At 35.1% G+C, this 25,684-nt stretch overlaps 1 protein-coding gene across 1 annotated transcript; it reads left to right on the top strand.

Annotated features, from left to right (window-relative positions):
• Positions 1–1,093: 1,093 nt before the first annotated feature.
• SEM1 (SEM1 26S proteasome subunit) lies at positions 1,094–25,133 on the top strand. Its single transcript, XM_044766856.2, has 3 exons — positions 1,094–1,318; positions 18,613–18,706; positions 24,934–25,133. Exons 1-3 carry the CDS (start codon positions 1,243–1,245, stop codon positions 24,974–24,976), a joined length of 213 nt encoding a protein of 70 aa, XP_044622791.1. The 5' UTR covers positions 1,094–1,242; the 3' UTR covers positions 24,977–25,133.
• Positions 25,134–25,684: the final 551 nt, after the last annotated feature.

Genomic DNA, 25,684 nt, shown 5'->3' with positions numbered 1-25,684 from the left:
GAAACTCTAAGAGATGTCATCAAGGTTAGCAAGTGCTGTCACACAAATAGAATTTATTATGAAGAAATATGCTACGTACTTTCTACATTTCTACTGTCTACATTTATTTCCAATATTAGATTTTCCTCATCTTTTCTCTTTTTTCATTAATTTGGTATTTATATAACACGCCAAATTATATATACTTTGAACTTAGTTTGAATACTGCTAATGTTTCCAGTAATCAATACGAATCAAAATAGTATTATAAGGGCCATCTTATTTTTTAAAAATTTACCTCAAATACTTGTCCAAATTTGTGCTCTATTTAGTGCTGCATTCTCTGTATGCCTACACACTCTGTTCATTTCTCAATTTTATTTTAAAATAGAGATTCAAATGAATTACCATGTTTCATTGTGATTTATCTGTTTACAAGCCTCTGAGTGGAATATGAGCTCTTTGAGGAGAAGGACCTCGTCTACACATATTTGATTTCCAGCACAGTGCCTGGTACATGGTATGAACCAATGTTGTTGAATGAAGAAGCGGGATTTAAACATATAAGCAAACATACGTCTCAAAATTTACAATAATACCCAATTATATATTTATTATATTACATAACATTCATCTATAAATTACATATATATACATATAAGTTTTATATAGCTCACTACATTCAAAATTATATTCAATATTTGAAAAATTCAAAACGATATATTTTGAACATCACAAAATGCGACATATATCGAGTTTTACATAGTACTATTTTATAATAACCTGTAAGCTGGTTATTACACACACACATACTCTATTTAATAGAGTGAATTAGTTTAAGAACACGGAGCTAATCTATGCTAAGGGCCTGCCTGGCATTTAGCAGGCCTTTCATGAATCTTAGCACACACTTCATTCCTCAGCCGTAAAGTAAGTAGAAGTGTTTAATTTTTCTACACTTTATGAGTCTTTTCCAGTCAGGGAAACCTACACTGATCTCAAATCTGTCAATTCAGAGAGTCCAGATAAGACGGTAAAGGTACAAAATAATTCACCTAACTCTCGGTATTGCTAAACCCGCAGGAAGCGCTGGGTGGACCTCCAGTATCCCAGCATTCCTCGCGTTGCTCCCGCTGCTGGTCTCCTGCGTCTCTATGGTAGAGCCGGCCTCGGCAGCGGCAGTGGCGGCCTCGGCGGCAGCGAGGAAGAGTGAAGGTTCCAACTTTCCTACTAGTCCGAGGGCTTTTGGGTGCGAGGGTCGTGATGTCCGAGAAAAAGCAGCCGGTAGACTTGGGTCTCCTGGAGGAGGACGACGAGTTCGAGGAGTTCCCTGCGGAAGGTAACCGGCTGGGCCGCGCGGACGGTGACTCAGGCCTCCGCTGGGAGGTGGCGCGGCGCAGGGCCCCAGCCCGGAGGCGCCTGCGGGAAGTTGAGACCCCCGCGGCCGCTCTCGAGGCCCTGCACGCACGACCTTTTGTGCGACCAGCGTTGGGTTCGCAGTGTCACGGTGGCGCTCCCCGGTGAGGCTGAATGCCTCCGCTTCCTCCTTGGGAGGAGCCACGGTGGCCCGGGGCCCCTAGCCCGTGTCCGGGATGGTTGGTCCTTCTGCTCTTCAGCTGGGTTACGCGCCACCTCCTTCATGTCTACGTAGTCTCTTTTCTTTTTATTTTCTTTTGGTTTAGCAGCCTTCCTTTGGCTTTAAACCTTCCAGAATTAAATTGTTTCTGGGTAGGCCAATGCTGCTTAGTTTTAGGACTTTACAAATAAAGCCTAAGTAGGATGGGAGGATCAGTTGTTGGTGCTTAATACACCTTATTGTCTTACTCTTATTCCTCACTTTTGATCGCTTAACTTCGAACTAACATAAGTTTAAGGATTTATAAGATCCTCAAACGTCTACGTTTTTGTTGACTTCATGGTTGCCAAGAAGAGCTTTAGCTTTCTCATTGTAGGTGATAGCAAATAGCTAATATTTATTGGGTGGTTACTAGTCTAAGTGCTTTGTTTGTATTAGCTTAAATCATTTTCGCAAATCTAGCCAGTAGGCATCGGTATTAACCATTTTTCAGATAAAGAAACTGAAGCTTGAACAGTTAATAAACTTGTCCAGTATCGTGTAACTGGCTAGAAATGATAGACACCTGGCCCAGTTGACACCAGAGCTCTTCAACTCTAGCTGTACTGCTTCTGTTTGTTACATGGTTGTTGCCAGTTAGAGGTTTTCAAAATTATTTGCTTTATAGACTAATTGTTATGTGTAGGATAAACATTTATCCCCTAAGAACTGAAGGTTACTATTGGGTTGCCTTTCTGAAGGTGGTAGGAAGAGAATTGTGGTTTATGGTGTACAAATCTGTTACATTAAGCAATTACTGCTTCACTAAATTGTCTTTAAGTTGTACCCCATCATGATCCTATTGTGCATAAAACCACATAGCTGGAATATTGTTCTTTTTATTTATAGTGTACTCTATTATTTTGTTTAGTGAAAGAAGACATTTTAGTGTGCATACTACACAAACACATAAACTAACCCAAAGCACATTTCTTTTCAATTCTGAGATTCGTTATGTATTGTGGGGATTGTTTGTTTTGGTAGTGGATTTATCTGTCTAGACATGTTTTCTTTACCTCACTTTCAAGTTGGTTTATAATCCTCCAATATTGAGCTCTGTAGTAGAAAACTGACTTACTGAGGGCAAGGTCCTCTTCTTACTCAGATTTGTTTCAAATAGCATTTATTCATTGTTGATCATATGCAAAGTACAATGTTAGGCACTTTATTTACATTATATAGTCTGATTATCACCACAACCCTGAGGAAACAGGCTCGTAGATTTAAAAAGCTCGTCATTGGGGTCGGCCCCGTGGCCGAATGGTTAAGTTCGCCCGCTCCGCTGTGGCAGCCCAGGGCTTTGCCGGTTCAGATCCTGGGCGCGGACATGGCACTGCTCATCAGGCCACGCTGAGGTGGCGTGCCACATGCCACACCTAGAAGGACCCACAACTAAAATATACAGTTATGTACTGGGGGAACTTGGGGAGAAAAAGCAGAAAGAAAAACCCGAAAAAGATTGGCAACAGTTGTTAGCTCAGGTGCCAATCTTTGAAAATAAATAAATAAATAAAAAGCTTGCCATTAAGTAGTCAAGCTAGGATCTGAAGGGTCTGTCTGAGTCCCCAACCCATGCTTTATCCCTAATGCGTAGCAAAGTGCCTGGTGCATAATAGGTGGTCAATAAATGCTTCTTGACTAAATGAACTTGTATTTAAAATAAGTAGTTGAGAATTGACTGCTTAAAAAGGATGTACAGATAACTGTGCACCTGATGATACACTTGATTTTTCTTGGCAACTTTCATGGCATCAGCTTTTGCAGAATATGTAGTTTGTTCTTGTTCTAAATTTATGTTGTGAGCAGCAATTTGTTCAAAATGTTGGTAGTTATGTAGTAAAAACTTTTATCAATGTTAAAAGGAAAAGCAAATAATATTTTTTCTGAAGACACAGGCCTCGTAACAAACTGGCTTACAGTATTAGCATTAAGTAACTCATCATTTTTGGTCACCTTACAGAGTATTTATTGTCTTCAGGTTTGAATATGTAGACCCTAATTCATTCAGGAAATTTTCCATTTAGAATAAGAAATAAGATTTGAAATGCCTTCGTGTTGTTCAGGTTTCTGTATGTTTCTTCTCTCGTTTATAATTCTGACAGGTTTTCCTTTCATGTTAATTTGAATTAGTGAGATTTTGCTGGATACAAAATTAGCCCACTAGGTGAAACCAATCAATATTTACTAATAAAAACTGTTCTGATACATAACAAAACTAAAAGAAAAAAAAACTTGGAAAAATATCACCAAAGAATCATTCATCTTTTGAAACTGTACTTTTGTTACATTTTTTTGGCCTAGTAGTGGTTTAGTCTCTATGTGTGACTAAACACGTGGAGTTGCTACTCCAAGTGTGATCCAGGGAACTACTCCAGTTTTGGCATCTCCTGGGAGCGTGTTAGAAACGCAGCATCTCAACCTAGACCTACTGAATCAGTTTGGACTTTACCAAGATTCCTAAAAGATTTGTATGCACGTTAAAGTTGGAGAAGCACTACTTTAAAACAGTAGCCTGTTTTGAATCTTTCAGTATTTGAGTTTTCAGTTCAGTTATTAATGCCCTGAATTACTTTCCAAGTTCTTTGCCTTATTTGGAAACTCTTTTTCTTGTTATTGTCTTTATGGTAAATATGCCATTGAGAAACTCACTAAGCAATACAGCTTAAAATTGCCTGTAAGCATCTTTTCAATTTGTAGGAGGTCTTACTTTCAAAGGCCTTGTGTCCCAGTGCTCCAGCAAGTGGATGATATTTATAGTCTAGGATAACTTGCAGTTAAGAGCCTGCTGCATGAAAGCCGTTATTGAAATTATGTATCCCTAGTTTGACTGAAGGATTGTCCATCTTTTCGAGTGTTGTTGCTACGTCTTATCCCAGATAAGAACTTGTTTGGTAGGCTGTTAGTTAGTCATTTTAAAGAAGGAGAATTTCTGGGGCCGGCCCAGTGCTGCAGCAGTTAAGTGCACACGTTCTGCTTCAGTGGCCTGGGGTTCACTGGTTTGGATCCCGGGTGCGGACATGGCACCGCTTGGGAAGCCATGCTGTGGTAGGCGTCCCACATAGAACGTTGAGGAAGATGGGCACAAATGTTAGCTCAGTGCCAGTCTTCCTCAGCAAAAAGAGGAGGATTGGCAACAGATGTTAGCTCAGGGCTAATCTTCCTCAAAAAAAAAAAAAGAATTTCTGTTTTAAAAAGAAAACTAAGAATATGTTCTCATGGGGGCTTCATTGCTTTTTCTGAATAGCTCTTCACTGTGCCGTAGAACATGTGGGGTGAGTCTCTGAAGGTATAGAGAAACAAATACTCTTTTTTTTTTTGTTTAGTCTGTGGATCTGTGTTGCATTGGCAGTTTCTCACAATTCTATTTGGTGAGTGTGTAATTTACTGGTTATTAAGCAGGAACTGTTAAAAATTCATGTTTAGGATCTTTGTGAAATACATTCTGCATCTTATTGACTCAACTGATTGAGAGTAGACATTCAGTGTTCTGGGCATGATTGATTATAATTTTGGAGGCTTTGGCATGGTTAGAATTTTAGAAAATTCTAAAAGCAACTCAAAATTCTGGAAAGCAACTCAAAGTCTAGAGGAGATTGAACTTGTCAAGATCATGCAGCTAGGTTGGTAGTAGTAGAGCAGGGTCTAAAACTGAAATGTTCTATAATTTACTTGAAGCTTCAAACAATTTTTCATATCAGACAGATAATGAAAGGGTATTAAAAATATTTTCATTAATTTCCTTTTCCTGACAATTCGAAGTGTGAGTAAAAGTGAGAACAAGTGAGCCTTCAGGTTCTTTTCTCTTCTTCCTTTGCCAGAATTGAGAGTTTTTTTTTCTTTTTCGAGGGAAAAGCTTTTTTAGAATACTTAAAATGAACCTGTGGAAGCAATAGTATATACAAGATACTATTTAAGCAGTAATATATACAAGAGAATACTATTAAAGTATTCTATAATTTTTCTATAACCAGTGAAACCGCTATATTCTCTGAAGAAATCAAGAACCACCCACCTCCCCATCCTCATTGAGAAATTCCTGGCTAAAACACTGTTGATGGGAATTTATTGAGGCAGACAACAGGCTGGTGTTCCCCTAATGCTACCAACGTTCTGGAATAACTGAGGTACTCTCACCTGTACTTAACATAGTAGGACATCTTACAGTGGTTCTTAACCAGGGGAGTATTTTTGCATGTCACATTCACTTGACAGGTGGGAATGTGAAATAACTACCAGCATTTAGTGTATAGAGGCCAAGGACTTTAACTGCCTGCTGTGCATAGAGCAGTCCTGCACAAGGAAGAATCGTCCTATGAAAAATGGCATTGAGAAATATTTACATGAACATTGGATACCAACTGGACTAAACCATCAACAGAAGGGTTCCTTAGAATCTTAAGTGTAGAAGGTAGACACAACTAATATTGACTATGTCAGATATTGCACTAGTTAGTTTACCTAGTGCCAACAGGGGTTTTGCTATTTTCACTTATTAAAACATAGTGGACACATAAATAATACCATCACACATTTAAATTGGTGGTGGTAGCACGAAATGGAAAAATCATGTTGCTAAAAATTTTGAAGAAAAATGATAAATACAGCGGATGACAAAGTACCTACTGAATGTCCATTTATGGTAATCACATGCAAGAAGAAAGTTTTTGAACCCTCGATGGAATAAGCATGATGAATCTGGGATCAGACCTAGATTCAGAACCTATCGTTCATCTACTTTTGGCTTGTCAGCTCATGTTAGTTACTTCTTTTTAAAAATATTTTTATAGTATAATATATAAGATAATTGTACAAGTAACTGCTTGTAGTAAAAGTTTAAACCTATGAATAGGTATAAATTCAAAAGTAAATCACTGTTTCTCCTTGCCTTTCCCCAAAAATGTTTCTCATGCTCCAGTGTTTGGATATATCCTTCAAATACACACAGAGGACCACGTTATATGTAATATTCTCCTCCTATAATATTCTTTTACTGTATATATCTTAGATTTTCGCATTAATTATAAAAATCTCCCTCTGCTTTTTAGTAGTTGTGCACCACTGGTCCATTGTATGCCTGTTGAATAATCTATTTAACTAGCTCTAAAACCACCTAGATAGATAGATAGGTTTTTTGTTTGCTTGTTTTTATGTTTTGTTTTTTCTATTACAGAGTATGCTGCAGTGAATATTCTTACATCTTTGTGTGTATGTTTTTCTACTTATCTATAAGATAAACTCTTAGGAAATTTCCAGGTCAAATTGACAGGTTCATTTTTTTAATATAATTTTTATTTTGAAATAACCACAAATTTAGAGAATAATTGAAAGTACAGTACAAACAACCTTCTTTCCTTGAGCCATTTGAGAATAAGGTGCCAACCTGATGCCCATCACCCCTGAATATTATAATGTGTATTTCCTACAAAGACACAATCACAGTATAACCATCAAAATAGGAAATTAACACACTGATACGTTAGTGTCATCGAATCCACAGATCGCTTTCAGGTTTCTCTAATTGTCTCAGTAATGTCTTGATTCAGAATCATGGATTACATTCACTTGTCATGTCTCTTTAGCTTTCAGTCTAGAGCAGTTTTGAGCAGTTTGTCTTTGACTTTCGTAATTTTGACACTTTGAAGATTACAGGCCAGTTATTTTGTAGACTTTTCCTCAACTTAGATTTGTCTTGTGTTTCCACATGATTAGATTCAGGTTGTGCACCTTGGCAGGAATATCATAGTCGTGATGCCATGTTCTCATTGCATCCTATCACGTGGAACATGATTCTCATTTGTTCCATTACTGATGATGTTCACTTTGATCACTTTATTAAGGTAGTATCTGTGAGACTTTTCCATTGTTAGATTACTCTTTTTCGCTTTGTAATGAATACGTATTTTGTGAGAAAGGACTTGGAAATTATGTAAATACAATATTCCATTCATCATCAAACTTTCAGTTTATTCATTTGCTTATTTATATCAGTACAGGGTCATGGATTCTCATATTCAGTGGGTTATAATTTGCTGCTATTATTGATTTTAATCCTCAAATTGTCCCATATTTGAACTTGGGGAATCCCTTCAAGCTGTTTTCTGTGACCTTCTGACATGTCATTTGCTAGCATTCTGGCAAAAGAACGTATTCCAGGCTAATCTTGTACTTTCCCTGCCCCAGTCCTGGAATCAGCCATTTCTCCAAGGCACGTTCCTTTTAATGGAGAATGATTTAGAAGGCAAGATCTTAACTCCACTAGTGCTAATTGCTTTTGGGACTCTCAGTGAAATATACAAATGTGTGTATACATATATGTGTGTGTGTATATAAAACCATGAGTTCACACAGATATTCTCCAGTTACAGTTCAGCACCACAAGATTCATTCTAGTTTTTCTCTTTCCATATTTGTAACCCTTTTCCTCAGCAGTGAGAAACCTGGCTTCCGTTATCTTAAATAAATTGTCAGTTTGGTCATCCTTCTCCCTAACTGATCTCTGTTGCCCCCTCCACCCACAGGTGGCCTCTTTATCCCACTTGGGCTTCAACATTCTGTTCCAGGCCACCTTCTCCCCTCTTATGCCAGCACTAGATGACTTCTTCACCCTGTCCAGTCCATGACGCACCAACCACGAAATGCTGCTCCTCCACGGGAATGCCCTTCTGGGTCTGCTTGGGCTCTAACACCTCATCCAGCTCTAGGTGCATTTTGAATTTTGACATATATTCTCAAATTGCCTTTGAGGAAAGTTTCACGAATTACCATTCCTATCTAAAGTTTGCCTTTTCTCTCATAAGGTTGCCTACACTACATATTAAACATTTTAGTCATTGAGAACCTGATGGCTGAGAAGTAGTCACATCATTTTGATTTGGATTGATTTATTTGAGTGAGATTCATCATTATGTTTTTCCTTGAACTGTTTCCTTCTTAATCCTCAGTTTCTTCATATCTAATTTGGGGATGGTAGACTCATGTAAGGATTACATGATTGTGTTAGTCTGCGTGAGCTTCCACTACAAAATACCATAGACTGAGTGGCTTAAACAACAGAAATTTATTTTCTCAAGGTTCTGGAACCCAGAAAGTCCAAGATAAGGTATTAACAGATTTAGTTCCTGGTGAGGGCTCTCTTCCTGGGTTGCAGACTGCTGCCTTCTCATTGTGTCCTCACAGGGTGGAGAGAGAGAGCAAGCTCTTTGGTGTGTCTTCCTATAGTGGCACTGATCTCATTGTGAGGATTCCATGCTTATGACCCTATACAATCCTAATTACCTTCCAAAGACCCCATCTCTAAATACCATCACATCGGGGATTAGGGTTTCACCATAGGAATTTCGGGGTCCAGGAGACACAAACATCCGGTCCGTAACGATGATATATGTAAAGTGCAGAGCATCAAGTTTGGCAAGAGTTGATATTCAGTAAACATTAGTTCTCTTTCTTTTCTCCTCCCTGATTTACATAGAGATTTGGATTTTGAATGATGTTTGATATTTAATTTAGAATTTGAACTAATTTTGACATATATTTTATTTTTGCTAAACATATTTGTAATTTTAGATATATCCAAAATTACGCTAGTTGAGTTTGTGGATTATTTGACAGTTTATTTTTTTTCTAGTATTAAAATCTTCTAAATTAAAAAATATTTGGGCCGGCCCCATGGCTGAGTGGTTGTTTGCGTGCTCCTCTTCGGCGGCCGAGGTTTCACCAGTTCGGATCCTGGGTGCAGACATGGCACCATTCATCAGGCCATGCTGAGGCAGCGTCCCACGTGGCACAACTAGAGGCTCTCACAACTAGAATATACAACTATGTACTGGGGGGCTTTGGGGAGAGGAAGAAAGAAGAAAAATAGATTGGCAACAGTTGTTAGCTCAGGTGCCAATCTTTTTTTTAAAAAAAAAAAGACTTGGTTCTAAATAAATAAATAAATAAATAAAAATAAAATAAAAAATATTGCCAAATTTTTTTCCAAAAGTACTTTAAAAAATAATGTGGTTATTCATATAAAATATAAAGATTCATAAAACAATAGCAAACATTGTTTAAGGATGCATACAGATGTATGAGGTATAAAGAAAGAAATACAGTGGAATAAAAAACCTCCAAATCAAGATACCGGTGCTTTGGAAGGGATGGTGAAAGGTGTGACCCCAGGATGTTAAACAGTGAAAACTACTTTGAAAAACTATTTGATTAGCTATTTCACTGATTGTATGGAATGCACAAGTAATAAACAATTATGACTTAAATAATGTTTAACTGTTGTTAAACAATACTCATTGCGAGATGTGATGTGAAATATCACTGAAAATATTGAGGGGAAAATAAGTTTCAAAAACGTGTACTCTTCTTCCGAAGTATTAAAAAAAATCACACAGTATCTTTTTTTTCCAGTTTTGTGTTCTGCTGTATACATAATACTTGGTGGAAATGCTGTTGTTGTCTTTATTCTGGAACATGCTTCTCTTCTTACCTCCCTCATCCCTCAAGTTCCCTTGCGGTGATTAGCACATAGTAAATGATGTATTCATTCAATATATATTTGTTGGGTCTTTCCTGTAAATCTGGTGCTGAATGGTGCAGAGAGAATGATATTAGCTGTCATTAATCAGTACTAAGTACTTTAGACACATAATCTCATTTAATCCTAATAGCAGCCTTATGATGGTTTTATACTTGGGGCTCAGCAAAATTAAATAATTTACCAAGATCACAGTTAACTAGAGGCTGCACTGAGGCAAATTTGACTCCTTAGGTAGGTATTTGTCTGTGAACTTAGTGGTATAAATGTTAAGGGAGATATGGATCAGTGGTTTTCATACCAAGCTTGAGCTTTTTAGTATTCTGCAGGTGCTTTTATCCTGGGGGGTGGGGCTCCAAGCCTTTCCCTTTCCACCTCCAGTTAAACCAGAGCAACTTTGCTTTTGACTGTTTTTTATCTGTTGGGCTTCTGGGTAAGATTTTATTTGGTTTCCTTCCATTGGGTGGGGGTTGGGGAATGGCGAATTAAGCAACTAGCAGTAAAGTGCAACAGCAGTTCAAAAGAAGGGGAAGTTATTTCCAGTTGTGTACAACATGAGAGCAACATTTGAACAGAGCTTTCAAAAGATAGAAATGTACGAAAGGGTTTCTGAAAGAAGGGAAAAGGAATAGATGCTTAGAAGTAGAAAATCAATGTATATTTTATTTGGCTGTGAAATAGTGGTTGCAAGCACAGGTAGTTTGGGGCCTAATCTTGGAATGCTTTAAGCCAAATGACCATTTGGACTTTATCCTTAGGTACATGAGGAGTGGTTTTTTTGTTTTTGTTTTTGCTGAGGAAAATTAACCCTTAGCCACCATCTGTTGCCAGTCTTCCTCTTTTTTTGCTTGAAGAAGATTAGCCCCAAGCTAACATCTGTGCCAGTCGCCACGACAGCTTGGCTGATGAATGGTGTGGGTCCCTGCCTGGGATCCGAACCCACGAACCTGAGCCACCAAAGCAGAGTGCACCAAGTTTAACCACTATGCCCCAGGGCCAGCCTGGAGGAGTGGTTTTTTTGTTTGATGTGTGTGAATTTCCTTTCAGCATTAGGCAGTTTAGGAAAAATTAACCCAGCAGAATTATTTTGAAAAAATGGAAAGAGAGAGACAGAGTCAGGAAAGCTAATTAGCAAACTGTTGAAATAGCTTAGGTGAGGACTCAGGGCCTGAAATAGATTGTTACTAAGAAAGAAGTGAAAAGAGTGATGCAAGAATAACAAGGGAGCTCTGGCAACTAGTTTGATATGGAATGTTGGGAATAAGAAGAATCAGGGGTTGGATTTTGTACTTGCATGTCTAATCGAAGACGGATGGTGGAGTTCACATTTCATACCCTTGACACAGTAATATGGAGGAAATAAAGATGAGTGTAGGGCACGAGGGCTTGGAAAAGATGAGAGTAATGGCTTTGGGGAATTTTGTAGAATTAAAGAGAAACAAAAGCACTAATCAACAAAGAGAACCAACGTCAGCATGGCTTTGTAGTGGAACCATTCTGCCAGATATGTTTCTAAATTTTTCATGAAAAGTATTGTGTTTGAATTTCCTTGTTTTAAAAATGTGAGAAAAAGGGCTGGCCCGGTGGCTCAGCAGTTGAGTTTGCACTTCCGATTCAGTGGCCCGGGGTTCGCCTGTTCACATCCTGGGTGTGGACATGGCACTGCTCGGCAAGTCATGCTGTGGTAGGCATTCCACATATAAAGTAGAGAAAGATGGGCACGGATGTTAGCTCAGGGCCAGCCTTCCTCAGCAAAAAGAGGAGGATTGGCAGCAGATGTTAGCTCAGGGCCAGCCTTCCTCAGCAAAAAGAGGAGGATTGGCAGCAGATGTTAGCTCAGGACTAATCTTCCTTAAAAAAAAAAAGTGAGAAAAATTATAAATGGTTATGTAAGTTATTTTGAGCCTTTGTTTCAGACTCCTGGCCACAAATAACTGAAAACTCACCAGTAGTCTGGTAGCAACATCATTTATGACTTGCTTTTGGTTGTTTGCTTGGAAGTTCCCCAGTGACACCTTTGGTCCTCGTTGGAGAAAATATAGTAGTGCAGTAGTGCTATGCTAGGTACTGATTTCTTAGCCAGTGAGTAGACTTTAGATCTCTAGGGTATAGATGTTTTTGTATCATGATAACCTACAGAAATGAAATTTTATAAAAAAATTTTAATCTATTTTATACAGTTTAAGCAGGAACACATGTAAATTTATCTCAGAATGACTAGATTTAGTGTGGCTTATTATATTCATGAGTGTAATGATGCTATTTGCAACTATTGCTGTTCTCTTTTACACTCACCTGTGATGGTGAGTGTACAATTTAGAACTTTTTTGAACTTTCTTCTGTTTCTTTTATATTGTTCTTCATATAATGTTGCATGTACATGCACATTTTTTATTTGAAAAAACTTTCTTGGAGATTAGTTTGTTTATATTCAGAGTAGCTTTACTGTTAAAGAATGAATGAAAATTTGATGCTACTGAAAATTGGTATAGGATGGAACATTTGCAACCCTATTTGGTATAAATGGAATTTCCTCTTTACTTTTCTCCAAAGTGGTATACTTCATACTTTTAAGAAATTTCAGAATGTATGTTGGAGGGTGAGGAGAGTAAGTAATTTTAAAAACATTAAGTTGAGAGAAAACCCTTTTTTTCCACACTTAAATGTCAAGGTGACACTTAGATGAAGTATGTGGGATCTTTGATAGCTGAGATTTTTGAAATTTAAAGCTAGTCAGAGATGTAATTCTCACTGACAAATATGAACAAAGCCAAACTTGGGGGCAAAGTTTTAAATAATTTAGTATTGCTAGAAACTTATGTATTAGGCATCTGCTATTGGTTATTTCCAATTCTGACTTCTTAAAATATGGTAATTTTTTTTACCAGTACACATCTGGAGGCCTGCACACTGAAGTAAACACAGCTGTGGTTATTTAAACGATTAATCACAATCCTGGCAATGCATTTAGTGTTGAAGATAAAGTGTATACTTTATAAAGTCATCTATGTATTGAAGGAAGGCATTAGACATGAATCAGATATCCTTGTTTGATTTATTTATTTTGCCCTTTTTAAAAAAGCTACTTCTTGGTTTAAAGCTTTTAAAATGAGTGATTAAATAAAATTGCATGGTTATCAGTGTCGTGTTATGGTTGAAAATTAAAACACAATTCAGAGATGTGTTGCAGGAGATGTCAGGCAGATCCCAGAGATTACAATTTGTGTTACAGCCTTGAGACTTTAAACTACTTTAATGGAGTTTGGAGTTATCTCCCAGTCTTAGTTTTCAGTTTTGTCTTAATAATATTGTAATTCACATGTGTTGTAACATATATACCATATGGAGAATTTATAAGTGTTGGAAATAATATTTGGGTGTATTATACCCTCTCACTTAAACTTTTTACATAATATAGTTTATTAGATTCCTGGTTAAAGTTTCCAGCTAAAATAGATTATAGATTCTGGTTTGTCAGTGTGAATGCTAAGGTTCTTAATGGTACTGTATTAAATAATTTAAAATGCTTAATAAGTTGTAATTCATAAGATTATTTATTGTCTTGGATTCTTATCTATGGTAATGGGAAGGATAATATGGCATGTAGACTTCAGTGCATCTTACTCCTGGGATAAGGCATTACGACTCGATGATTAATGAAGAATTTAACCAACTGTTCCATTTGGTATCTTTGTATACTCAATAGTGTCATAATTATGAAGTACTGCATAATGATACCAAAGAAATATAGCGCTATTGTCATGAATCTTTTTTGTGTATGTATTCTACCTAAAATCTTGCTCACAATACTGGTTTCCCCCCCTCCAAGAGCCAATTACTTTTTCTTGGGATTTTATTTTTACCTTCTTTTTTCTTTCCTTGCCATTAAAATAGCACAAGATGGTTATTAAAGGAGGAAGACATGCTTTATCCTTATGCCAAATCATCAGAATTCAACTTGATAAACTAAAAATTGTACCACACTTAAAATTAAAAAGGGACAATGTTTGAACTAGTGTCTCCCGTATTAAGAATTTTGACTTTTTCCAGCCTTTTTAGAATTAAGGATTGGAATTTCTACAAACAAGTTATTGAATCTGTTATGTGTCTTGTTGGTGATTCTCTAAGGCAGTTGAGTAGAAATTAACCAGTATGGTTTCTTTTAGTCTTTCAAAGTTAAAAGAATTAAAGCCAGCTTGAAGACATTTGAATGACATCAAGTAATAACAATATTGAAATCAACATTTTGAATCAAGTCATAGTTAGATTAAAAGTTCCTAGGGGCCTATATTTTTAGTGTTCTGGAAAGGGTAGGCTTACAAGGTTAGCAGAGAAATGTGAAATAAATGTTCTTGTTATTTTATATTTCTGACTTGAATCTTTGATATATTATCATTTCCTTTTAGGGACCAGTGCAGGTGTAAACTACCTAGTTAACAGCTTAGGAAGCTGGTTAGTTAGAAGTGGTTCAAGCTGATGTGAGGCTTGGTGCCTTAGAAACTTAAAACAGTTGTGACTTGAGTTGTGTCACCCCCTTTACTCAAGAAGGTATTATCTGGTATTAATGTATTCAAATTATTTTTGTGGAACATTAAACTCTGTTAGATATCTTTATAAAGACTTCTTAAAATATCAGTAAAACATATATTTAACAATTCCTATTTCTAGGCTGAACCCAAATATATTTAAAGTCTAGGATTTGAAGTTGTGAAATAATGGTAGAAAAAAGTTAATTTTTTTTATAGGACAGTCTTCATTTCTCTTTTTTGGTAGTGGTAATGGTGGTGGCATTCCAACAAAGAGGAGTATGATATACGGTGATCTCTAAGGCTTTCTGTATCTCCAGAATTCTGTAATTTTAAACAATCCTTAGTCTTAGCCATTTTATAAAAACTTGATGTATAGCCAAACCTTGCTACATTGCAGTTTAATGAAGTAGCTTTGTGTGAATTTTTTTATACTGTAAGGCTTTCATGTCATTAAAACAAAACAACAAACAAAAATTCTAAGCTGTCCATTATTAGATAGCTACGGAGCTGTAGGTTGCAGTAAGACTGGAAGGAATGTGGAGAAATAGCATTATTAGTCGTTCACTTGCTATAAAAGGGATAATGGATTTCATTGTTTCATTATAAGTTCAACATTCAAGAATCTGAATTTCTGTAAAAGATAAATTTGAGATTATTTGAGGTGCTTTATTCAGTTTTAATTTTAAAAAATAAAATTAGTTGATTTTTGGTGATTTAATATTACAGGGAAATATATCTACTATTTGAAATGAAGCTTCTTTTTAATTTAAAAGTAGATCTTAGACTGCACCCCATGTCACCTTGATGTAATGCTCCTCTCTTGTATACTTAATACTGCAATTTCTGCCCCCTTTATCTTTGCCTTAAAATTGCTCCCTTCTTTCTGACTGAGATTTCTCTGCTTTTGGAAGAACAAAAAGAAAGTTTATGTATAGCATTATAACATACATAGAAAACAGTTTATTATTGATTGCAACGGCAATATGAGAGTAACAGTACTATTTTATCCCTATACTACTGATTAACTCTTTTCCAGTCTATAAAAGTGCAGAAATGTTATTCTTTCAGTTTAGCTTTGGGAGTAGATATATCTATGAAAAAATTGAGTTGTAGTAGCTTTCTGATCACTCTTCCATAGACTGAGGGAAATCCTGAATGTTATTTCCTTTTCTTTAACTTCTTAATCTACTCTTCATGTAAAACATAGGTAGTTCCACAGACAGAGAATAAAATTTTTCAGTTTGAGCTTCAAGGTACTTTTAGAAGAAAGGAGAAAATGTAAGTGTATATCTAGCCCAGTTATCTTAATTTTGAGGTATAATTAATACTTACTGTTATTAAGTGTTACTGTTGTTAAGGACCTCAGAGAATAGTAAAGGATTTGAATTTAGGTAATTGTAATATTCCCTCTGAGAACAATAATATTACTATGAGATATCAGAAAATTTATGTGGGTAAATATCAATATTTTTGATTATTGAGAGTATTTATTAATGAATATATGTTCACTGTCCTATATAGTGATTGAAGTTGGGTATACATTTGACTGAGCTTCCTAGAAACCTGAAATAAATTGCCTAAGAGAAACTTTTTCATCTTTTCAGAAACTGAGGTCTTAAAGAAATTTCCCGCATGATCTCTCTTAGGGAAGCATTGAACGAGGTGACTGCTATTCTCAAAAACATTCTTAGAATAAATATATTTATATTGATAAATATAAATTTATCATGATATTGTTGATCTCTTCTATCTTGAAATATATACTCTTGGCTTCACTGAAACCTCACGCTGGCCTCTGTTTTCTTGAGATTGACCACTCAGAAGGAGAGAACTTGACTTCCATTTACCCAACATTTTAAGTGTCTACTGTGTGCCCAGCACTCAGCTGTAGGCATTACAGTTGCAATAAAATGTGGTTCCTACCTGAAGGTTTGAATAGTAACTGACAGGAATGACAGTGGTCATTTTAGGCATTAGTGGAGGATAGGTATAAAATGTGTAAGATTGAGGAGGAGGGGACAGAAAGGAGGACCACAGTAATAGTCTATCAAAGGAATAATCACTCCTAAATTAACATAGTGACAGTAAGAATAGGAAGGGGGAGACCAACTCGAGATACTTAGGAGTTGAAATGGAAAGAGCATAATGAGTGATTGTGATAGATGGAGGAGAAAGAGTAGCTAAGATGCCTTCCAAGTTTCCAGTTTGGGGAACCAGTTAAATGGAGGTACTTCTATTCTTAAATCATAAGGATGACTTACATATATTGCATTTAAACAACTTTGTTAGGTACATAATGTAATAAGTATTATGAGCCGTTGTAGCACAGCTTTAAATCTGTATGTACATTATAAGAAAAGCCTGTATCATCATACCTTTTGTTATTTAGTTATTTGTCTTTTCAGGTTGAAATGTTCTTAGTCATGTTTCTAATAAGTAATTACTAAGATGAAGCTAATGGCTAGGACATACTTGAGTGTGTAACTCATAATTACTATTTTTGCAGGGGAGAGGATCAAACAAAAATATACAAGGTCTGATTTAGAGTTCTGTTGTATCTTTCACAACCATTTGTTGTGCACAAGCGAGGTACTGTTCGTAGCTTAAGAATACAAAGATAAATAGCGTTGTTACTCTTAAGGAGCTCAGACACTAGAGACATATAAACTGATAATTATGATTATACAGTATGTAAGTGCTATGATAGAGACATACACAAAAGAGGGGTCCTAATCTCTGAGGGTACGAAGGAAGAGAAGGGAATAGGGAAGTCTCCAGAGGTGATTTCCAAACTGATTTTTTTTAAACTGTTTTTCCCACATTTTAATCTTGAAACTTTCAACTCTATAGAAAAGTTATTAAAAAAAAAGAGGGCAAGTGGAGGGTGGGCAGAATGGGTGGAAGGGATCAAAAGGTACCAACTTCCAGGTATAAAATAAATATCATGGGGATGTAATGTACAGTATGTTGAGTGTAGTTAGTAATACTGTATTGCATATCTGAAAGTTGCTAAGAGAGTAGATCTTAAAAGCCCTCAGCACAAGAAAAAAAAATTCTGTATCTATGTATGGTGACAAATTTTAACTGGTCTTATTGTGGTGATCATGTTGCAATATTTACAAATATGAAACCATTATGTTGTATACTTGAAGCTAATATAATGTTACATGTCAATTATACCTCAGTAAAGAGATCAACACCTAAGTTTCATCAGTTATTAACATTTTGTCATGTTTACTGTATTTCTATCATATATATATCGTATGTCAGTATATATCAAATATATGTATTTGAGGGATATCAAATATATATATCAATATATATCACATATCAAATATATGTATTTGAGGGATATCAAATATATATATCAATATATATCATATATCAAATATATATATTTGAGGGAACCATTGCAAGTAAATTATCAACAAAATGACACTTGACTCAAATATTTCAGCATGGATGTTTTCAAGAATAAGGACGTTTTTCTCTACAACAATTTTACAGTCATAATTAGGAATATAAAAAGATACTACTTTCTGTTATCTGTGTATGAGTTAACCTTTTTTATGTTTAGCAGTTTTGAATTCCAGGCTAATATCTTCCTGCTCAACTCGCTTTAGTGTTCTTGGTGCTGTGTTTTGAAAGATTGTGAAATAGACCTTATAAAAATTAGCCCAAGGTAAAAATCAGGAAAGTAAATATCTTCCTGAAATTGTAATAAGTTTTCATGGCAAATAGAATTTTTTGTATTAACTTTTGTTTTATCTGCAAATTCAGGAATTGAGAGAGTGAGACAGCATAAAATTGAGATTTAAGAGGAAGATTATCATTTCTCATAGATATAGTATTAGTTATTTTGAATTGTGAGAATCTTCAGTGGCAAACTTTCTGAATTTTTTATATTTAGGGAAATAATATATGAGAGATATTTAGACAACATCTGTTTCTGTTTTTAGACTGGGCTGGTTTAGATGAAGATGAAGATGCACATGTCTGGGAGGATAATTGGGATGATGACAATGTAGAGGATGACTTCTCCAATCAGTTACGGTAAGTTTCAAGTCACATTTTTATATAGCTTAGTATTAATTATAAGCACGAAATATGTAACTTACATAATGATAATTGATCTCTTAAAAGATAATTAATCTTTGAAATATGTTCTTGAATTATGAAAAGACATTGTCTTTATTTCCTGTGTTTCTAAACATGAATACTTTGTGTAATTGCATAGAACTTTTGTTTTTTTCTAGTCTCTTTACAAGTAAAAAGTAGTTAAATACAAGCATATTTGCTATTTTTTGTCTTGTAGGTTTAATTCTGTCGATGTTAATTTTATACCATTATTGAGTAACTCAGCAGAAATTAGAATCAGAGTATTAGGACCCAATAGATTGGTGATTCTTAAACTGGAATGGAGATTGGGGTGATGGGAGTGTACTTTTTCATATTCATGTACAGGTCGACTTAATGTGATTGATTAATTGATTGAAGTAAAATTCGTATAACATATAATTAACCATTTTAAAGTGTACAATTCAGTGGTGTTTTGTGTATTCAGAATGTCATGTAACCATTATCTCTTTATATCCAAAAATTTTCAGCACCCCAAAAGGAAACACCATACCCATTAAGTGGTCACTCTGCATTCCTTTCTTCCCCCAGCCCCTGGCAACCACTAATTTGTTTTCTGTCTCTGGATATTTCATATAAATGGAATCATACAGTAGGTGATATCTTGGGTGTCTAGCTTCTTTAACTTAACATCATATTTTCAAGTTTCATCCATATCATAGTGTGTATCAGTACTTCGTTCCTTTTTATGTCTGAAGAATAATCTGTTGTATGATATGCCACAGTTTGTTTACCCATTAATCAGTTGATGGACATTTGGGTTGTTTCCAGCTTTTGACTATAGTGAACAGTGCTGTTGTAAATATTCATGTACAAGTTTTTGTTTGAATACCTGTTTTCAATTTTTGGAGATTTAATCCTAGGAGTGGAATTGCAAGGTCATGTCATAATTCTCATTAAGTTTTTGAGGAACTGCCAAACTGTTTTCCACAGCAGCTGAACAATTACATTATACTTGCAATGTATAAAGGTGTTAATCTCTCCACATCCTCACCAAAACTTATTTTTCATTTATTTTTTTATTATAACCATCCTAGTGGGTGTGAACTGGTATCTTGTTCTGGTTTTGATTTACATTTCCCTAATGGCTAATAATGAACCTCTTTTCACATATTTGTTGGCCACTTGTGTATCTTCTTTGGAGAAATATCTATTCAAGACCTTTGCCTATTTTTAAGTTGGGTTGGTTGTCTTTTTGTTACTGAGTTATAAGAGTTCTTTATATATTCTGGGTACTAGGCCTTTATCAAACATATTATTTACAAATATTTTCTCCCATACTGTTAGGTTGTCTTTTCACTATCTTCATAGTGTTCTCTGCACAAGCGTTTTTAATTCTGATGAAGTCCAGTTCATCTACTTTTTAAGAATTCATTGCCAAATTGAAGGTTATGAAAATTTATACCTATGTTTTCTTCTAACAGTTTTAGAATTTTACCTCTTACATTAGGTCTTCAGTACATTTTGACTTCATTTTTGTATATGGTGTGAAGTAAGGATCCTAGTTCATTCTTTTGCATGTGGATATACAGTTGTACCAGCACCATTTGTTTTGGAGACACTTCTTTCCTCTAATATTTTTTTTTAAGATTGGCACCTGAGGTAACAACTATTTCCAGTCTTCTTTTTTCTTCCCCCCCGCTTTTCCCCAAATCCTCCCAGTACGTAGTTGTATATTTTAGTTGTGGGTCCTTCTAGTTGTGGCATATGGGACGCCGCTTCACTGTGGCCTGACAAGCAGTGCCATGTCCCCACCCAGGATCCCAACCAGCGAAAACCTGGGCCGCCGAAGCGGAGCCCTCAGACTTAACCACTCAGCCCTGGGGTCAGCTCCTCCTCTAATTTTATTTTGATTCAACCTACATGTATCTGTTTTGGCCACAAAGATATCTCAGTAAACTGTCACATACTTTGCTCAGATCAAGATACAGAAGTTCTATTACAATCTTCTAATTTTCTAGTCTAGTACCTTTATTCAAAAAGGAAGTGAGATAATTTATAATGAATTTTTAACATTTATTTTTAATAATAGTACAGTAGCTTTTGTTCTTTTTAGTATTTTTCTAGAGACTAATCACATTTTCACCCATCTCCTTTCTCCTCTTTTTGGAAATTGTACAATTTACCTTTCACTGTTATTCTGGTACTTTCACACTTTTTTATGATCTCTCAGAATTGCAGACTGTGACTTTTGACTATATTTTTTTGTTCTTTCAGTATCCTGAGATTTAATTATTCGAAGCCGTGAGACTTTAAACTTCCTTAATGCAGTTTGAAGTTATCTCATCTGTCTTAGTTTTCAATTTTGTCATATGTTGTTTTTCCTTTTGCAGTTTTATGGACAACATAGGAATAATAGTTGTTGAGCAATAATCTTGATTTTTCTCTAAAATCTGCTAATATTACCCAATGTGTTCCAGGCATTGGATCTGTCTCTTCTCATTCTTCTTTATACATATATGGCTCTCAAAGCCCTTTTTGTTCTTTTTACAGATGTTGGTCCATTCTGGAAATAAGTTAATTCTTTGTATACAAGTTCTTGCGGCTTTCTTTTTGCATTTACTTTTGTTTTATATCCTTTTAAAACTAAGCCACATCAGAGAACACTCTGCTACCTTTTTTTAATATCCATTTAACCCTTTCTTCCTCATTAGAATCATATTATGCTGTTAGAATATTTATGTTTAGGCCTTTCAACACTGTTGATCTCTATTCTGTGTTGTTTAATGATAATCATATTAATCATAATCTTGTTCATAATCAGTTTTTTCTTTCCTGTTATCTTCTTGAAATTTTTAAAGTGAGGAGAAATGAGTTTTCTTCCTTTGCTATTGAGGTCAAATTTCTCCAAAGTGTTCTTTTTTGTCTTTTATTAGTCATAAAATAGCACTTTTCTCTGAAAAATTAAATCAAGACATTATTTAATATTTTGATTTTATCAAGGGACTTTTAGTAGTAAATGTATTGATAACTGGATTTCTTGTCACAACTAAATCTTGCCTTTGTACTGATTTGGAAATTGAGCATTATCCATATATTCGTTGTGGCTTGTTTTTATAATACACCTCCACAGTGCTATTTTTTTCTCTGTTTAGTTTCTGCTTTTAGGTTTGTGGATTTCCACAAGTGTATAAATCTTGATACCTCCATTAGAGAATAAGATTTTTCTTTTTATTTCCCTATTTGAGTCATGCATTTTTTTCCCCACAAGGTTGTTGATATATCACCAATGCTGTCAAATAGAACTTAGTATAGTGATGGAAATGTTCATAAGCTGCACTAATAGAAAAACTACTAGTCACATGTAGCTGTTGAGCACATGAAATGTGGCTAGTGTGGCTGATGAACTGAATTTTTAATTTTATTTAATTTTGATAAATAGCTGCATGTGACTACTGTAGTGGACAGTGCAGCATCAGATAATATTTATATCCTTGCTTTAAAAAAGTTGTCTTGATTAACAAATCTCCTGCAGAGATGCTCTTCCTAGTCTTTGTAAAATGCATCAAGGCCCTTAATGTAGTATTATAAACCATGGTAAAGAACATATTTACTGTTTTCTAATATTGTTTGGCCCTAATCCCATCTAACTTTGAAGAGGAGTTCATACTCAGGAGTCAGTCGGATCCCCTGGGTTTCAACTCCAGATCTGCCTCTTAGCTACATGTCCGTAGCCAGGACTTAGCTTTCCGCTCTCCAGGTTTCTGTTTCTCTTTCCGTGTAATTAGCTTTAACCAGCAGAAGTTGAAAGAAAAAGGCTACCTATGTCTCCAAATAACTCAGAGTAATTCTGTTTTTGCTACTTCTGATACATTTGTTTTTCCATATATCAATAGAAGTAGGCAGGATTCTGAAATTTTCCTGACCCTGCATCACGTTTTACATAAAAACTCCGAGAAGCCAATGTAGTTTCTGAGATACTGTGTCAGATATGGCCACTGTCATATAGCAGAGTAGTTTCTTGCGTAGTAAGAATAATTATCAAACCTACTAGTAGCTATTTGTCTTATTCTTGTTTTGTTGTAAAAGGAATGCTGCTGGTTTTGTTTCAAATAGTGTACATTCACTGTGTGTGCCCTGCGATACCGTTCCAATTATGCTGGATTTCTTCCCTGTTTGTTCTCTTTGTCAGATTTTTCTATTCAACAAGTTCGTGATATTAGTGTTTTGCGTGTTGTTTTGCATTTTGTACTTGATGGCCTCAATTTATTTTCCTTTTGGTTTCTTCGATGTCCTAAATTCTAGCAAAGAACTTTTAATCTTCTCTAAGAATTTAGCTGATAGAGAAGCATATCATGATCTCCTTTGTGTTTGTAAACAATTTATCAATATAATTGGTCACTACCTCCTGTGAGGAAGGCAGACAGACACAAACCTGGATGGATTTGGTGTACTTATTACCTGAATCTTAGGTTGAATTTCGAGGGTGTTTTTTGTTGTTAAAATAAGAGAAAGTAAATAATCTAAATTGGTTTTGTTAAAGGCAGCAAAACTATTGTTTGAGAAAGTTTTAAAATTATTTCCATTTTAAATAGGAAACATATGAAGGGACAGGTATTATAATCTTCAATTTCCTGGAGTGGGGAGCCAAGGAAGCATTTTAGTTAAATTTAGCAAAGGAGGAGTAGAGTCAGAAACTTCTACTGTTCTCTTGACTCCTAACCCAGTGTTTTACCATTAGTCCATACTGCCCTCAACACCTGAACAGAAGACAAAGATGATTCATATGAACAATCTCTGGCTTTAATATTATTCATGGACTTTAGGTCAATATTTGTATTAAAAATAAGTAAAAATTTTAGGCAAGTGAAGGAGTTTGGGGAAATGAGTAATAAATATACATCATTCCTACCATGTGTTTTCTGCGTTGTGTTTACATTGGGTGGTGTGATAGTGTTTGAGCTAAATTATACTTGAGAACAAATGTCTTTTTATCTTACTGAATGTAATGATGTAGGGCGCATTAATCATACTTTACATTTATACAATGTTTTATCATAGATTGGCCTTCAATCTTATTGTGAACTTTTATAAAATCTAAATTGTGGTAGATAAGTTGCTGGTGATATTTGGAATGGTAGTTTAAATAGCTGAAATTGATTACAGGGCTAAACCTTTTTGTGCAAATGTTTTATCCAAGGCAGATGAATAACTGCAGTTGCCTTTTTCAAAATATGATTGAAACTTCATGGTGAATAAATTATTTAAAATTATAAAAAATGTCTTTTTAAAATGTACTTATACCACTATAAATTTTTGAGATTTTTGTCCACATGTAAAATTAAGAAAATAAAGTCTTGGGGCTGGCCCGGTGGCACAGCGGTTAAGTTCGCACGTTCCACTTCAGCGGCCTGGGGTTCGCCGTTTCAGATCCCGGTGTGGACATGGCGCCACTTGACAAGCCGTGCTGTCGCAGGCATCCCACATATAAAGTAAAGGAAGATGGACACGGATGTGAACTTGGGGCAGTCTTCCTCAGCAAAAAGAGGAGGATTGGCAGCAGATGTTAGCTCAGGGCTAATCTTCCTCAAAAAAAAAAAAGAAAGAAAAGAAAAGAAAGTCTTGTTTAATGTTTTATAACTTATTTATTTTTTTGCCTACATATAGTTAATGCACAGTAATTCTCACACACCCTTAAATTTGATTAATAATTTTTGTCTTGGTTAGAGCATTAGATATTTGTCACTATGGAAAGCATTCTGTTTATTCTTTTTGTGTAAATTATAGTAATGCCTATTATGATTATAAACTCTCTGAAAGTTTGATACCATTGTCTTATGTTCTTATCGATATGGTTAATGATTCTTAAAATTTGTGTTTAAATATTTACTGTGAACAGAACATTTGTATGGTATTTGGAAGATAGCAGTAAATCCCTAACATTTCTTCCATAAATAAATCGATTTATCAGAAAATTAAGAAATATAAAATATGTTTACTAATGGGAAAGTAAGATTTTATCAGCATTATGTTGATTCACATCTAATTTCCTTCTTATATAGATTTCTTTATAGAAAGAAGTAAGGGCGCTAAAGTAAAGCTATGTGATAGCATTTATTATTAATTGTATTTCTAAAAACTATATGTCTTTAATTTATCATAAAGAATATCTAGTGATGTTGGGTTTCTTTGTTTTATTACAGAGCTGAACTAGAGAAACATGGTTATAAGATGGAAACCTCATAACATCCAGAAGTGTTGAAGCAACCTAAACTTGAACTATTTACTAAATTCTAGGACAAAGAACCCAGGATGGGACACTTCAAAAAAAATATGGTTATTTCATTACCTGCTTGGATTTATTTTTGTTTTTGTAACACAAAAAATAAATGTTTTGATCTAATCTTGGTTTGGTTTAGTCTTGTTCATTTCCTATTAGGAATTTTTTTTAAAAAATGTTAGCTGAGGTTCAAAGAGATTAAATGATTTGAAGTAGAATTCAGTGATTTTTTTGAAACCACATCGATTAAATGGTCTTATTTATAAGATACTTCTTTTAAGTTATATTTAACCTTAATCTCATCTGTATTCTGAAAGCTTTGTCAGCATTTACTCACCTTTCTAAGGTGACCCTTCAAAACCTCTGTTTTTAAAATATTAATCATTTTAAATTGCTGTAATTAGTTCCTGACCCATTAATAATGTTATTAATAGTTGATAGAGTATTATTAGTACTTAAACTCCAGAGTGGTTTGATCACAGTTCTAAGAATGGTGTCCTCTGTGAAAAGTGGGGAAGTGGGCTCAGGGTACTTTGTTAACATGAGCATTTTCTCAGATACTACATAACAGATTCATTTAGTACAATTAAGTTTCTGCAAAATGATTACTGTTGCCACATCTACTTTTGTGAGTGAGAGATTTAATTTAGGTGGTAAAGGATTCTTTCTGATAA

Source organism: Equus asinus, chromosome 1 (assembly GCF_041296235.1).
Source record: "Equus asinus isolate D_3611 breed Donkey chromosome 1, EquAss-T2T_v2, whole genome shotgun sequence".
NCBI lineage: Eukaryota > Metazoa > Chordata > Mammalia > Perissodactyla > Equidae > Equus > Equus asinus.
This window is presented reverse-complemented; position numbering and strand designations above follow the sequence as displayed.